This window comes from Lonchura striata, chromosome 15 (assembly GCF_046129695.1).
Source record: "Lonchura striata isolate bLonStr1 chromosome 15, bLonStr1.mat, whole genome shotgun sequence".
Taxonomy (NCBI): domain Eukaryota; kingdom Metazoa; phylum Chordata; class Aves; order Passeriformes; family Estrildidae; genus Lonchura; species Lonchura striata.
In genome coordinates, this window is record NC_134617.1 from 14,694,883 (window position 1) to 14,710,012 (window position 15,130).

The following is a 15,130-nucleotide window of genomic DNA, read 5'->3' on the forward strand; positions in this document are numbered from 1 at the left end:
AAGTTTTTGATAGAATATTTTGTTTCCAGTTTAGTGGGGGTTCCCAATCCAGGCTTGTATTGCACCATACAAAATGAAGAGCTCAGTCCCGTGTTTTGTTCCATCCTTTGAACCACCACTGGATATGTTCCTCATTGCCTTCTGCTCTCTCACTGAGCTCTACCACTGCTTTTAGCTACAGCTGCATTTTTAAGTGTTTAAAGCTGCCGCTGACTGCCTAAAAGCTTCTGAAAATTGTATTTCCTTCCTTAAATTTGTATTTCCTAGGGAAGTTTCTCTTTTCCCTTTCTAGTGTGTGAGAAGTGCTTGTTTTTAATTGTCTGTAGAACAAATAGTTTGCTCTCAGGAATGAAGGGTTGTGCACCGTAAGCACAGAGGCCTTTTGTCTACTTCAAGTACAGATTCAGTACTATCAGCTGTTATTTAGGGATGTATTTTGTCCTTCTTCCATGTGGAGAGCTCTTCACAAATTACACTGGAATTTCATACAAAGGGCTGTTGAATTAGGATCTGAAGAGGAGGCAGGAGATGCCTTTTGAAGTGGTGCTCAAATGCAGTGTAATTACATAGATGCCTTAGCTTGGTTTGGTAAGCTCCACCAGCATGTAACATGTTCCCCACGTCCTGCTTTGGTTCAGGGCTTAATGTTGTTAGTTAATGAATCTCATGTGAATCTTTTTTTTTAGCAATATTTATTCAGCTGCTCTGTTATTAAGAGCAAATGTTTAGTAGTGGTTATTAAAATTCATCTTTCTTGCTTTTCTGCTAATTGCATAATACTAGTGATGTACATCTCTGCATAACATAAAAATATCATATTGCTCGCTTCATTTGGTTTCATAAATTATTCTGCATTATACATCATTTAATATTATTCTTGCTTTCCTCAAAATTATTATAATTTCCTTATATTCAATTTACAGCTGTGGAACAACTATTTTCATTTGGCTGTGGCTTTTATTACCCAAGATTCACTACAGCTAGAAAACTTTTCCCATGCAAAATACAACAAAATCCAAAACAAGTAAGTAAAATATATCCTTTAGCTTATATCTTTAATTTTGTGGTAAAATGATTAAAAGATAATGATAAAAATACCTTTCATATTCCTTTCCTCCCAGATATGGAGATATGAGACGTTTAATTGGCTTTGCTATCCGTGACATGTGGTACAAACTTGGTGAGTAGCAAACTGAGCTTCACTGCAACTGAATCTCTCATATAATGTTTTTTCCATTGAAAAATATCTGACATGAAGTGCTTTTGTTGTATGCTATTTGAACTTAAAACATGTTTTCATTCCTGTGATTAAACTTGGAGCCGAGATACAGTTGGACCACTGCCAGGTTTGTATTTAAAAGAGAAATCAAAACCTTCTCTCAGATTTCAAACATGACTGAAATCAGATTTCAGAACCTTATTTTGCAAGATTGAGACTGGATGAATTTTCCCTGAGAAGGTTACTGCTCAGCCTGAACCTATGATTCTGCAAGTTAGGAGAGTCAGATTTGGAATCTGCTTGGATTAAAATTCCAAAAAATTTTTACATTTGTCACCCAGCCAGGTTCTGCTGCTCCTCCTTTGAAAGTTTCTCATTAACTCCTTTGGGATCATTTCTTATTAACTGAACCGAGGCAGAATATTTGTTTTATACTGCACCATTTCTGTGTGGCATTCTCATTGACAATTCAGATGGCACACAGCAGAGAGGAGCATCAGATTCAGGTGCTCCTGAGCGTGGAACAAGTCTCACCTCTGTTGATGAGAACATTTTTGTCTCCTCACAAGGTTTGGGCAGCACTGACACTCTCACAGCTCCTTGGGTTTGTGCTGCTCTGCTCCATTTTCCAGGGCAGCATTGGAGCCACGCCTGGGACCTGGCTGAGCTCTGCACATTTGGGTGTTTTTGGCAGCTGATGTAACCCTGGTGCTACCAGACAATTCAGTGTGGGGTTAGCACCTGAGTTCTGTGGATGGTGTTTTTGTTATTCCTGCTGATTTTGGGTCCATTGGTTGGTTTGATTAATCTAATTTTATCCTAAAAGCCAGTCATGGTTTTCTCCTTCATAGGAAGGTTACTCCATGTGACATTACTGTGTCCTGCTGGTAGAATCTGGGCTGTTCTTAGGGTAATTTATTACTTTCTACTCTAAATATTTATAAGGAGATATAAAAAACTTTAAAAATCGAGTTCTTTACTGAAAATATCAACTCCTGTGGCATTCCTGGCACTGCATTCTGTAACCTTAGAAGGAGACATTATCCATCCACATGCCCCAGCTTCTGAGAAGAAATGAAGTGACTGAGTTGTAAGACTTGACCAACACAGATGGCTTAAACACTACTTTAAATGATTGTAGCTACTAGATGTCTTCCTAAAAATATGCAATCTGCTCTTCAAATATTCAATTTTTGGTTTTGTTTCAGGCCAGAATAAAATTTGCTTTATTCCGGGGATGGTTGGGCCCATCTTGGAAATGACTCTTATTCCAGAAGTTGAACTACGAAAAGCCACGATCCCAATTTTCTTTGACATGATGCTGTGTGAATATCAGAGGACAGGAGAATTCAAAAAGGTAATTACAAATGCTCTGTGTGAAAATGCATTTAAATATCACACATTCGGTATTTCTGGTAAATGTTTATCAAGTGAGTTTTCTGCTTACACAGAGTGAAATTCCAAATATTAAAACCAAAGAAGCAGCAAATGGAGAATCTCCAGAGTGACTTAGTTTGACTTAGGCAAAACTTGTTGCATTGACAGCAAGAAATAGTTGAGATAACAAAGAGATCCAGGGAGTTTGCAGGATCTTAATCAGGATTTTACTGGAAAAGGTTCTGAGCAGCAATACTTACATTGAAGTCAGCCCTTTGTTAAGTAGGAGATAGAACTGAATGACCTCTAGGGATCCTATATAATCTAAATAATATTTACTTATGCCCCTTCCTTGTGACATAGATATTGGTAAGCCAAAACTTCCAGGTTTTAATACAGAGTCTTTGACAGGAGTAGCAGTGAATAGTTAAATATATATTATCAGATTTATCAGGAAACTGTACCATTTTAAATGTTTATTGTGAGGAGAAAAATCACTGTGGAGAGCTAAAATTCTTGGAGTGTTTGTGGCAGTCATTTTGAAAAGGAAAAAGAATTTTTAAGTCACTACTATGAAATCTTTTTGATTGATGCAATAGAACTTGGGATGGTGGGGCACTAGGGATTGTAATCTGAATTTTCTGCCACTGCTTGCTGTGTCTGCCTGGGCAGTGGAATATCCATCCCTGTGTGACATCTCCATTCTCCTCGATCTCTTTGGGCATGGAATCACCTCGTTCTGTGTTTGCACACTGCCTCCCACAGTAAATGATAAACTGGATATTCAGCTCTGCAGTTACACAAATAATTAATTCAGAGCAATCTGTGTAAAGGAAAATTACAAACAGAAAGGCATAATTTTGGACACATGTAAATATAAATATCACGTATACCCAGCTATGTTTAATACTTTAAATCGTTTGGGGCATTTCTGTGTCAATGGAGTGTGGAACAAATGAGCAGATGGAATTTCCATTTTGGTCTGTATTCCACAGTGCAAAGCTTTTGGTTCAAGGCCAAGATTAAAAACCACTTTGTTTCTGTGCATCTGTTCCCTCTGTGTCCTGATAGTCCTATATTTGCCTTCTTAAAAATGTTTTCCTTCTCATGGCTTATACCTCATCTCTTGGGAGAGACACACAGATCTGTACAGCCCAGGAATCCTGAAACCCATCACTCATCCTGCCTGATTAACAGGAGCAGCAGCCTGGGAGCCTGGGAGAGAGAGGCCAGGCACTCCAGTGCCCACTGAATCACTTCTCCTGCCATAAAAAGAAGTTTCAGGTGGTATTTTACAGTGCCAAGGAACAAGGACATTGGGTTTATTGCACCTTAAGGGGGAGTTTTCATCAGATGGTGCAAGAACTATTTCATAATTGAGCAGCTGAGTCTCACTGGACTCTAATGTTCTGCTTTAGGAATTGGGATCATTTGCTCATCAAGAATCATGGGGTTTATCCTCTCCTTTGCAATGGATGAGGCAATTAAGATAAAAAACTTGCCTCTGTAAGTTTAGCCATTCTGGTAAGTTTTTTAAAATATGCATTTTAAAGGAAAGGCACATTAAGTTTTATGTGTTAAAATTGTTACCACCTTGATTTAAAGGAGCAAATAAGTAATATGAATGGCTAATTACAGGGTGCACAAACACATAAACTCCAGGTTTTGGTAGTGGGCAATTTTCATTTGCAAATTGACATTTAGTTTTTTTTAAAGCTTTAGTATAAAATTTTGAGAATGACAACATGTTATTTCAAGAGTGCCTGGGGCACTCAGGAGCCCAGAATGACATTCACTTAAAACATAATTTTGTGGAACTTTAAAAATAAATTATTTATTTCTAATCTAATCTTCTCTAATGAGAGAAGAGGGGGGAAAAATCACAAACAGAAACATCTTTATGAGCTGAGCCTGTACTAGCACAGGAACCAGATCTTGTCTGGTACCTCCAACATGTTTTAATAACGTTTCCCAAAAATCCTGTCTCTGTTACCATCCCTCTGCTAAGACAGGGCTCTGTTCTGGGGGGCACAGGGGGTGTGCTGGATCTGGGGGCTGTGTCCTGCTGTATGCACACAACATACAGGCAGTAAGGATAGACAGTAATTTAAATTTATCCAGCAAGAATTATATTTTATTTAGCTATTTCAAAGAAATAGTCTAATCCCAGAGAAAACAAAATTCCATCTGCGGTTATCTCAAGAATGAATTGCTCTACACATATATGTAATGGCTTGGAATCTGTATGTAGGTGTAGGACACAGTAAGATATTTTCTTGCAATCCTTTCTTCTACTTTGCACATGTATTTCCCATTCACCCAGAGCAGTGTTACATAACTCGTAATTTTAACTCTCATTGAAGATGTAGAGAGGGAGCCATTAATATCTACTAATTTTAGCTATGGAGGCTCTGCCTATCATGAGCTCAGAGAGCTGGGAATCTTGGAAAGCCAATTTATTAATCTCTCAGTGTCTGTGGATAGACTCAGTTCTCTAAATGTATTCCTTTCTCCTTCAAATAAAGAGCAGCTCATTGCTTATGTGAGACAAGCTCACTGCTCATGTGTTCAGAAAGTCCCATCCTCCAAATGCTGATAACCCATCTTTCCATTCCTTGAAAGATCAGGTTGTGCATTTTATTGATATTATGTATTTTATCCCAACGGAAGACACATCATCAATGCATTTTATCCCAAAGGAAGACACATCATTAAGAGACATCGTCCTGCTTGTTCTAGCTGTGATCTGGGACCAGGAGTTAGAAAATTATTGCTTAAAGAAACAAGTAAAAAAAACAAACAAGGAAAATTGGCTCTTTGCAGAGTAAATGAAAATATCATTTAAATAAACATGGAATTGAGTTACATTGTGGATTTAACTTGACTTAGGAAAGATTAATTCATCTGTGTTTATATTTTTGCTCAAATAAATCATTCTGTTTGTGTTTAGTATTTTCAGTTTAGTATCTCTCGTGGGTTCTGCCAATTGCTGGAGCCATCTGGGGAAGTTTTCTGTGTTTGCTTTCCTTCCTGGCTGCTGTGGGACCGTGTCAGAAATCAGTGCTGGCTGCTGCTGTGTGCTTGGGTTTCCAGACTCCTTGTCAGAGGGCAGACATTGACTGCAGGGCAGTGTCCTGCTGTTCTGAGCTCTCACAGGGGACTGAGAGGGTGGCTCAGGTGTCCTCAGCAAGCTCCTCTGGCACAGCAGATCCACCTGCTGAAAATAGCCACATTTCTTCCTCTCAGCTCTCAAAATCTTGTTATGTGTAAAGTTTCAGAAGGATGCAAGATCAGCAGCAGGGCTGAGTTGTACAGCCTGGTGTTTCAGAGAGATCCACGTGGAAAACATGGATGTGTTTTCCAAGTGGAGATTCCTTGGATCTATTAGAGAAGCAGGTGGGTTTACAGCTAAATTGGTGCCAGTGGCAATTAGGCACACTCTGTTTAAGTGAGAGGAAAAAGACACTTTCCAGAATTGGCACAGAAACTTTAAAACTTTATTCTGTATTTCTGCCAAGTTTTCATTTGAGCCAAGCAACTGATGTTTTAACTTCCTGCAGGTTGTTGAGAAACTGCTGGAAAGATGCTTAGGAAGAGTTTTTTTGTTTAGATCCTGAAATGTGAAAATATTGCCTCTTTGAGAAGTAATCAATTCTCTACCTGCTGAATAAGTACTGGGAAGGATTTAAGAGATGGATTTAACTGGTGCTTGACCTGCACTATATTCACAGATTTGTCTTACTGCAGTAAGCCCACAGAAAATGGCTGGATTGGATGGTTTTCTCAATATTTCCTTGTCCTGAAATTGCCATGCACCTGTGCTACACACGTTAAATACTAATATCCATCCTGCTTGCACATAAAAATTAACTCAGAGCCCTTTAAACTTCTATTTCAGCCAAGATGAGACAGAGTATTTTTTTTTCTGTTAAGCTATTTTTCAATGATAGCTCTTTATTCCCTAATATTAGTATATTCTGTTCAACAGGCAGTCTTTCATTTGTATTCCAATTACAGAGAAAGAATTGACATTAGAGCAGCAAAACCTGCAAGTAACAAAGTGGTGGAAATGGCTCCTTCCTCCCTGCCCCTTTCCAGAGCAGTGTGCCTGTGCTGCCACTGCTCTGAGCCCACGTTTTGCTCCTGGTGTGAGCAGTGGAGAAGTTTGGCTGCTCAAGATGCTGTTTCAAAGTTCCTTGAAAGAAGCAGAAACCATTTCAGTTTCTGCCTCAAGAGCAGTTTGCAGGATCAGGGTGGCCAATAGATCTGGGTTGGACACTGGAGGAAAGAGGGGAAAGAAAGTTTGGCCTTTGATCTTGTAAAATGATGAATTATTTTTCTGGGTAGAGAGTCTGAATCATGACCTACTTGAAGGAAGTACATCTAGTAACATTTTCCTTTAGAATATAATGTTCTTTAAAACTGAAGGAACTATAAAAACACATCTGAAGAGATGTGTGACCTGCTTGGTGCTCTAAGAGGAAGGACTGTTTTCTCTGTATAGCCCTGGCTTGGCTTCTTCAGCTCAGAGCTGAATGTTTTGATGAGGATATATTGAAATAAGGTAAAATATTTTGCACTGCAGTTATCTGAAAGAACCATGTCTGAAATACTACAGTAATTCTTTGTACCATGAGAGTTCCAGTTCTCTGATGGGATGATCTGGATCCCAGCCTGCCAAAGCTCTCAATTACACAGAAACACTCCAGGGAGAAACAGAATTACTCATGTACTGACAATTGTGTGAAATTTTGTATCAAAGAAGAACGTGAAAACTTGCTGCATTAGCACAGTAATGAATTCTGTCATTTTTACAGTGGTTTAATAATTAGATCTATGTAAAGCAACTGAGCTTTATTTCAATGTACGTCTCCACTAATGCTCTCCCTGTGCCTCTTGATGTGTTAATGACTTGTCAAGAACCCTGAGGTGGATCTCTCCTACCTTCTGAACAAAGTGCAGTTGTTTGCACGAGGACAAAGACTGTAGCTGCAATAACCCTGAGCTTGTGTCTCATGTGCTCAGTTCAGGGGAAGCTTTGTGAAAATCTGTGTCCAGGCTTTCAGCTGTGCTAAAAGCCCACACCAGAATATGCCCAAGCATTTAACCTTTGGGAATAAGGAACATAATTACACAAAGGTACATCTTTGATGCCATGTTGAAGTGTGTTGACCTCTGGATAGCTGCTCAGTGTTTTGATTTTTCTTTCTTTATTAGTTTGAAAATGAAATCATTTTGAAGTTGGATCACGAGGTGGAAGGAGGACGAGGGGATGAACACTACATGCAGTTGTTTGAGTCCATGTAAGTAGTGCATGAGAATAAATAGAACAAATGCCTTCAGGATGTGTTTGTTTTATTGTTCCCAGTTCTCAGGTTGGTAACCTTACCTAAAATAGAATCTTAACAACTTTTTTCATTAAGGGACTGGAAATACCATGATGCTTAACTACACCTGGTTTGCATTGCAGTTTTGCTCATTGAAATTATTTTCCTGGCTGCTTTTCATTGTTTTGTGTTTCAGCTAAGTTATGAAGAAGTTATACCTAACCTGCATTTTTACATGTCTAGATTTGGATCCAAGGGATTATTCAGACAAGTCTGAATTTAAATAAGGCTTTGTGATGTTGTGTGCATGTTTTACTTCCTCAAAACCTGCTACCCTGTATGGGTTGTATTTCTGGGTAGGGGTAGCAGTCTTTACAAAGTCACATCTCTCATCAGATGAACCATGAAAGCTTTGGGTACATACACAGGGACACAAAGAATCATTTATTCTGTTTCTTTTTGCAGCAGCTTTTATCAAATTTGAATGTTGCTGTCTAGTTTCCTTCAGGATTTCCCTTAGGGTAAACAACCCCAGTATTTCAGTTTATCATATGGAATGATTTCTGGATGTTCCTACAATGTCTCCATCTAGTTTGAAATACTATATTGCCTTAAAGCTACAGAGAGTGTTCAAACTGAGACTTTATCTATGCAAAAAGCAAAGCTTCCCTCAGATCTTGTGTATGTGACCATTTGAAGTTTACTCTTTTTGAGCTGTTGAACATTATTTGCTTGCCTTGTTTGCACTTTGCTCTTTCATTCCAGAGCTTTTTTGGAAAGTGGCACTATCCAGTTAAACCCCATCTTTCAGCAGTGCAGTCAGGGGGTGCCATCAAGCACAGTACAGAGCTTTTGATCTCCTGCCTTTGCAAGGCCCCCTTCTTGCTCTGACAAATCTGGCTCTTCCCCTTGGTACTGTCCCACTTTCTAGATGGCCTCAAGTTCAAAGGTGCCACATTTCTAAAGATGACAATTCATCTTATCTCCAGATTTTGTTGAATGACTCCTGTAGATGGAGTGTTGGAACAGAGGCTGGTGACCTGCCTGTAGTAGGACCTGTTCTCTCAGTTGGTTTGGTTTCATTCTTCCAACATTTACACCTTTCAAAGGAGGGATTTCAAGCCTCTGTCCCCAACTCCCTGTTCCAACGGTTCCAACCCAGTCAAATTTGCCTCCACATTTATTCATTTGGTCATTTTTCCATCCTGTAACTCTCTGCACCCCTGCACAGTTCCAGGTGTCTCCTGAAGGCACTGAAGATATTTACAGCACTCAGTGACTGCTGTGTTCTGCTCACCTCTGCAAACAACATCTGCCCACACTGCTGTTTGCTGGGAACTTCTCCACGCCCATAATAACAAATTAAACAGGTTCAGCAGAAGTTTAATCCAGCACTGCCTTGCATTTGCCCCTAGACCTAAATGTGAGTGTGGCCCATGAGGGGCTGGGACCTGTCCTAGGCAGAGCCCAGGGGAAGCTGGGGTGGTGTGGGACAGGTGAGGGGTTGTTCTCACAGGCAGAGTACACAGGGCTGCCCTGCCTGGGGAAATCCAGGAGAATCAGTGCACAAGTTGTGCCATGCCACGTGTCCTCAGGCTCAGAAAATGAGCTCTGGCAAGTTTTAGTTCCTAATACAGGCACAAAAGGAAATGGCACTTGGCAGATTTCCATTTCCCCATCATTGCAGTGGCCCATACTATGCAATTGTTTTTCTCAAGCTTTATTGCAAATGTTTTTTTTTGTTTAAAATTTTCTAATTTTTTCAAGCTCTGTTTAAAAATTCAAAGATTTATTGCTCCCTGCTGGGCATAAAAAAAAAGCTTCTGAAGTTTTTCGGTCCTTTTTATTGAGATTATTATATAAAGCTGAGCACTACAATTTTTTAATCTTCCCTGAAGAGACGGGCATTCTCCTCTCCTGTACTTTTTGTAGTTCTTTATGTGGACTCTGGTTCACCTTTCTTTAGTGACTGGAGTTATGTAGTTCGTGCTGGGTGAGACCCAGCAATAGTTTGTGGTTTATGTCAATGTTTTGTAGCTTGCATTGGGAAGAAATGTGATGTCTTGGTGCCTTGTGCTCATTGTGCACTCAGGGAACGTTCACAGCTCTGCCTTGTTTGCTGTAACTCCCAGGGACCCTGTGGCAGAAATCCATAATAGTCACTTGAATGGTGGCTGTACTTTCCTTCATTAGTGACTCACACTGTTTCTGATACTTGTAGATATAAAATCACACCACTTCTGTATAATATTCCAATCTCCTATGTGTTTCTGAGGCTTCCTTACTTTCTTTCCCACAAACATTTTTTAATGTGCTCCAACCTTTTCTGTCAGTTGTCAGCTCTTAGCCCCTTTAGTGTTTCCATTCCATTTGCAGTGTATTTTATAAGCCATGTGCCAGTTATTGATTAAATATTTCAGTTTCAGACCAGTCAGGCAAGAGCAATTGGAGTATTCTGGTTTTATCTGCTGGCCTCTGTCCCTCCTATCTTTTACAACATAAATGTTCTTTCAGACATCCACGTACACATTCCCTCTGTGTCAGGACATTGACTCCACTGCAGCTGCACCATCCAAAGAATAAACTTTGGATGCTGCTTTTACTTTGCTTGAATTTGAGCTTAATTCCTGTGTTTTCTGCAGAGGTTCCATTCTAAGCCAGAGCTTTGAGGATTTCTTTGCAACTGAAGTCAATATGAATATGTATTTTCTGAAAAAGACTCAAATAATTATAAGGAGTTTAAAAAATTGTTTTGCTATTAATTAAAACAGTATACTTTAGTAATTAGAGTTTAAAAAAATACTGTGCATAAAGGTACTAATTTTTTTTTTTTGCCTGGGTGTCTGGAAAACAATGATGTAGAGCTCAATTGATAATTGAGCACTGAGAGGTCAGAACCTTGCCAGCTACCAACACAAAGCAGGACTGCCTTGGAGAAAATTAACTGCATCTGTGCCTGACCCAGTGCTTGTACCTAGAATTATATATGTGAAAATATATGTGTGTGTGTATATATAAATATATATAACATATAAAAAATGCAGTTTGTCAGAGAGGGTCCCAATGGAAAACCAGAATGTTAAGTAGAGGAAACAAAAAAACCACAATGAAATAAATAATTTCTCTTAAGCAAAGAAAGAAAATACTCCTTAACAAGACGTAGCTAATCACTTAATGATGTTTAAACAGTTAAATGTTGAAAACAAATCTCTGACAATAAAATGAGATCTCTGCTCCTAAATCATTTCAGCACTTTTTAGAAACAGTATATGCTAATATTTTGTTAATATATATTGAAACTGATGATGCCAAAATATAAAATTCCCTTTCCTGTATTTTGTCAGAAGAGATCAAGCTGCTCTTTTCAATCTGCAGAAAGTTGATTTGTTCTGCTTGATTCTCAAAGTAAAATTACTCTGGGGATGTCTTTTTTGAGCTAAAACTGTAATTTTTGTTTGTCTGAACTTTTACTCACATGTACCAGTACAAAGAGAAGGAAAATATTTTTGCATTTTTTGCTGAGGAAAGGAAGGTGCAGTGTTTATTGCAATAGTGTGACATCCCAGAGACTTGAATTTGTGATAGCACAGATGGAGATTTCTCTGTCCAGAAGCTGTGGGTATGTTGTAACATGGTGTCCCTGAAGGGTAATAATTAGCATTGACTCCATGCTTCTCAGAAGGCTGATCCATCACTTTATTATACTGTACTAATTAAGAAACCCATCACCTTACAGGCAGTCACAATACAGGTGGATCCAATTGGTCCTTGAATCCAAACACCATCACCACTGGCCAATTAAGAGACCACCCTTTGGTAAACAAATCTCCATAACACATTCCACATGTTCACAACAAGAGGTGCAGCAAGTGGAGATAAGAATTGTTTCTCATTCTTTTCTCTGAGCTTCTCACAGCCTTTCCCAGGACAACGCCTTGGAAAATCTATGTGTGCTCTCTGTGCCCAGAGAGCTGCTGCCACATGGGTACACCCCTGAGTTCAAAGTCATTTTCACACAGGAAAAGTAAATGTTTATTTTCTTTTTTTTTTTTTCCATTTGATTTATATGCCATTTTTCTTCTGAATATCTAAATTACCAACTCACAGAGGGAATTTCCAGCGCATTCTGCAGTTGATTTAGACCTAATTCAGTACTTGCCATCAGAATTGTACCAATATTTCCGTATTTGCAGCCTCACAGAGTGTGCCAAGCAGCACCCTGGCATTTGCAGCCTGGTGGAAAGCTTTGTGAGCCTGGTGAGAGGGCTCCTGGAGAGGCTGCTGGACTATCGCGCCGTGATGAGCGACGAGAGCAAAGACAACCGCATGAGCTGCACCGTCAACCTGCTGGTACGTCCTGTCCTGGCTCTGGAGCACCCAGGAGAGTCCCCCTGAGGAGGGGACAGCACTGGAGTCCATTTATTGAACAGGAAGACAAATCTTCCTGGGGGCAGGAGCGGGTGACAATGTTCTGTAGTGATTTAAACTTTGCAGCAAGAGATTTTTAGATCTCTTTGCACGTATATGCGAGTCTGAAAGCAACTGAAAACTTTCCTTTGTGCGCTTTATCCACTTTGATTCTGTGGATAAATAAGGAAGTTTGCTGCTCACCTGCCCGTACAAGCTTAATGGGACAGTGGGCTCTTGGCAGAGTCGAGCTGTGATGAGGAGCTCACCCACTTGCTGCTTCAGCATCTCAGTAGTTACAGTTCCCAAATGTGGGCAGGAAACCTGCAAGGCACCTTTGCAGTTGGGTGCCAAGAGGTTTGAGGCTCTGATCTCATCCTAGGCCACTCTGTCTTCATTTCTATTCCTGTTTTGTAATGAGGATATTGCATAGAGAGATTCTTCCATCAGGAAATTCCTCGAAGCTGAGGAGGAACCTTTCCCACCTTTGAAGTATGACACTCACACATTCTGTTCCTCAATAATCACCGTGCAACGTGGTGTCCATTTCTGCAACTCTTCAAGAGACCATCCTTGTCATACCATCAATGGTCTTGTCAGACCATTTTGCACAGCCTTAGCAACTTGCATTCCCGCAAACATGTTATGGTGACAAAAAATGAGCTTTATTCCTGGGATTGGCTCCTTTAGAGGATTTGTACAACAGTGCTCCATAACTACAGTGCTACACATCTGCTTTAACACATACCAGCTTCCACTAAGTGTAGCTGGAGCATGTGGTTTATTCTGTTAATGTATTTGGATAACCATATTTTCCTCTTCTCCAATAGAAAAACCTTCAGTAATGATCCCATTATGAACTAGGAAAAGTATATGTATGTATAAAACCATACATATAACTAATAAAAATATTAATTGAAGAAGTAGTTCCAGGTTTAAACTTCAGATAGACTGTAAATAATCTACATTTCACACTGTTTGTGCTTTCTAACTACCAAGGAAAGCAAAACCTCAGTCTATGTGTGTATGTGTATTATATATATATATATATATATATATATATATGTATAGCATTTTATTAAAGGACATTAAGAGGTAACTTTAAATATTTGTGTCTCTAGAATTTCTACAAGAACATTAACCGTGAAGAGATGTACATCAGGTATGGCAACCACTCTATTGGATATCTTTTGGAGAGGGCAGTTAATATTGTCTTGTGAGTTCTGGTTTTATTATTGTGCTTGGATTTCTGTATTATTATTACTTTACTATCCCAAATGACTCTGTGGCAACCCTGGCCTCATCTGCATTCTCACTCTGTTAGTTTAGCTTTCAACAACTGGAAATCTGTGCTATGTATTCAGCAGCAGCATTTTTCCCACAAGAATTAACTTTTAATTTGTCATATCATTCAATATTCATTGTCTATTGTTTAAAATTAAGAGAGTGCAGCTAGATTTGAGGTTTGAGGGAGAATGTATCACACATTCACTATGGCAGATAAAACATTCTGGTTTTGTAGAATGGCCCAATCTGCTGAGTCTCTGTCAGTATACAGCACTCTACAGGCAGGGTTACAGCTGAGGCATTTTCTGTGGCAACTGCAACTTCCTGCAGATGTGACATGGCCTCTGCTGTCTCCAGTGGCAAATTCCTGCAGATGTGGCATGGCCTCTGCTGTCTCCAGTGGCAAATTCCTGCAGATGTGGCATGGCCTCTGCTGTCTCCAGTGGCAAATTCCTGCAGATGTGGCATGGCCTCTGCTGTCTCCAAGAGTTCTGCCATGTGGGCTGCAGCAGATCTTGCTGCTTCAAAAACTCTCTGTTTCCTGCCTGTCCTCTCCTGCAAAATCTGGAGAACAAAGCCCAGAGTCCAAGCTGAAACGAGCCCTGGAGGTGATTCAGGGCTCACACTGGCACTGTGAGCTGGAGCAGCCAGGGGGAACAACGGTCAGCTGTCACTGCTCAGGAGAAGCTGGGGCTGGAACTGGGAATGGGAATATCTTGGAATGCCATAGCAAGGTGTCAGAGCTCCTGTGTCTCAAAACTCCTGGTGGGAGATAGAAGGATGGATACAATTTTCTCCCTGGCTGCTGTAGATGCAGCTTGAGCCCCATGGTGGGCAGTAGCCATGCTGGAAGCAGCAATGCTGCCACGGGGATCCAGGAGAAATTCAACTTAGAACAACTCTTCTGCCCCCAACACCCCCAGGGACTGCTTTGCCTTTCTGGGCTGGTATTTTCCACTTTCTGCTTCCTCCCGTGATGTGCTGGGGTTGCATCTGTGCCCATGGAGAAGGTGTGCCTCCAGTTATACTCAGCACTGGTGAGACCACACCTTGAGTGCTGTGTCCAGTTCTGGCCCCTCAGTTCAGGAAGGACATTGAGATGCTTGAGCACGTCCAGAGGAGGCAACGAGGCTGGTGAGGGACTGGTAACATAAACCCTTTGAGGAAGGTTTCAGGGAGTTGGGGTTGTTTAGCCTGAAGAAGAGGAGGCTCAGAGGTGACTTTATTGCTCTCTACAGCTCCTGAAGGGAGGTTGTAGACAGGTGGGGTCGATCTCTTCCACTGGGCAGCAACTGGCAGACAAGAGGACGCAGCCTCAGCTATGTCAGGGAAGGTTTAGGTTGGATATTAGGAAAAAAATTTTCACTGAAAGAATAATAAAATACTGGAATTGTCTTCCTAGGGAGGTGGTGGAATCACCATCTCTGGATGTGTTTAAAAAAAGACTGGACTTGGCACTTGGTGCTATAGTCTAATTGTGGTGTTAGGGCATAGGTTGGACTTGATGATCTTG

At 40.3% G+C, this 15,130-nt stretch overlaps 1 protein-coding gene across 1 annotated transcript in view; it reads left to right on the forward strand.

The window, feature by feature from the left end:
• Positions 1-15,130, forward strand: part of DOCK2 (dedicator of cytokinesis 2) — a 158,551-nt gene that overhangs the window by 119,514 nt on the left and 23,907 nt on the right. The window contains exons 31-36 of the mRNA XM_021531902.2: positions 924-1,024; positions 1,122-1,180; positions 2,428-2,576; positions 7,814-7,899; positions 12,117-12,273; positions 13,452-13,492. Of these exons, the coding sequence (XP_021387577.2) occupies positions 924-1,024; positions 1,122-1,180; positions 2,428-2,576; positions 7,814-7,899; positions 12,117-12,273; positions 13,452-13,492 (593 nt within the window). The remainder of the gene's footprint in view (positions 1-923; positions 1,025-1,121; positions 1,181-2,427; positions 2,577-7,813; positions 7,900-12,116; positions 12,274-13,451; positions 13,493-15,130) is intronic.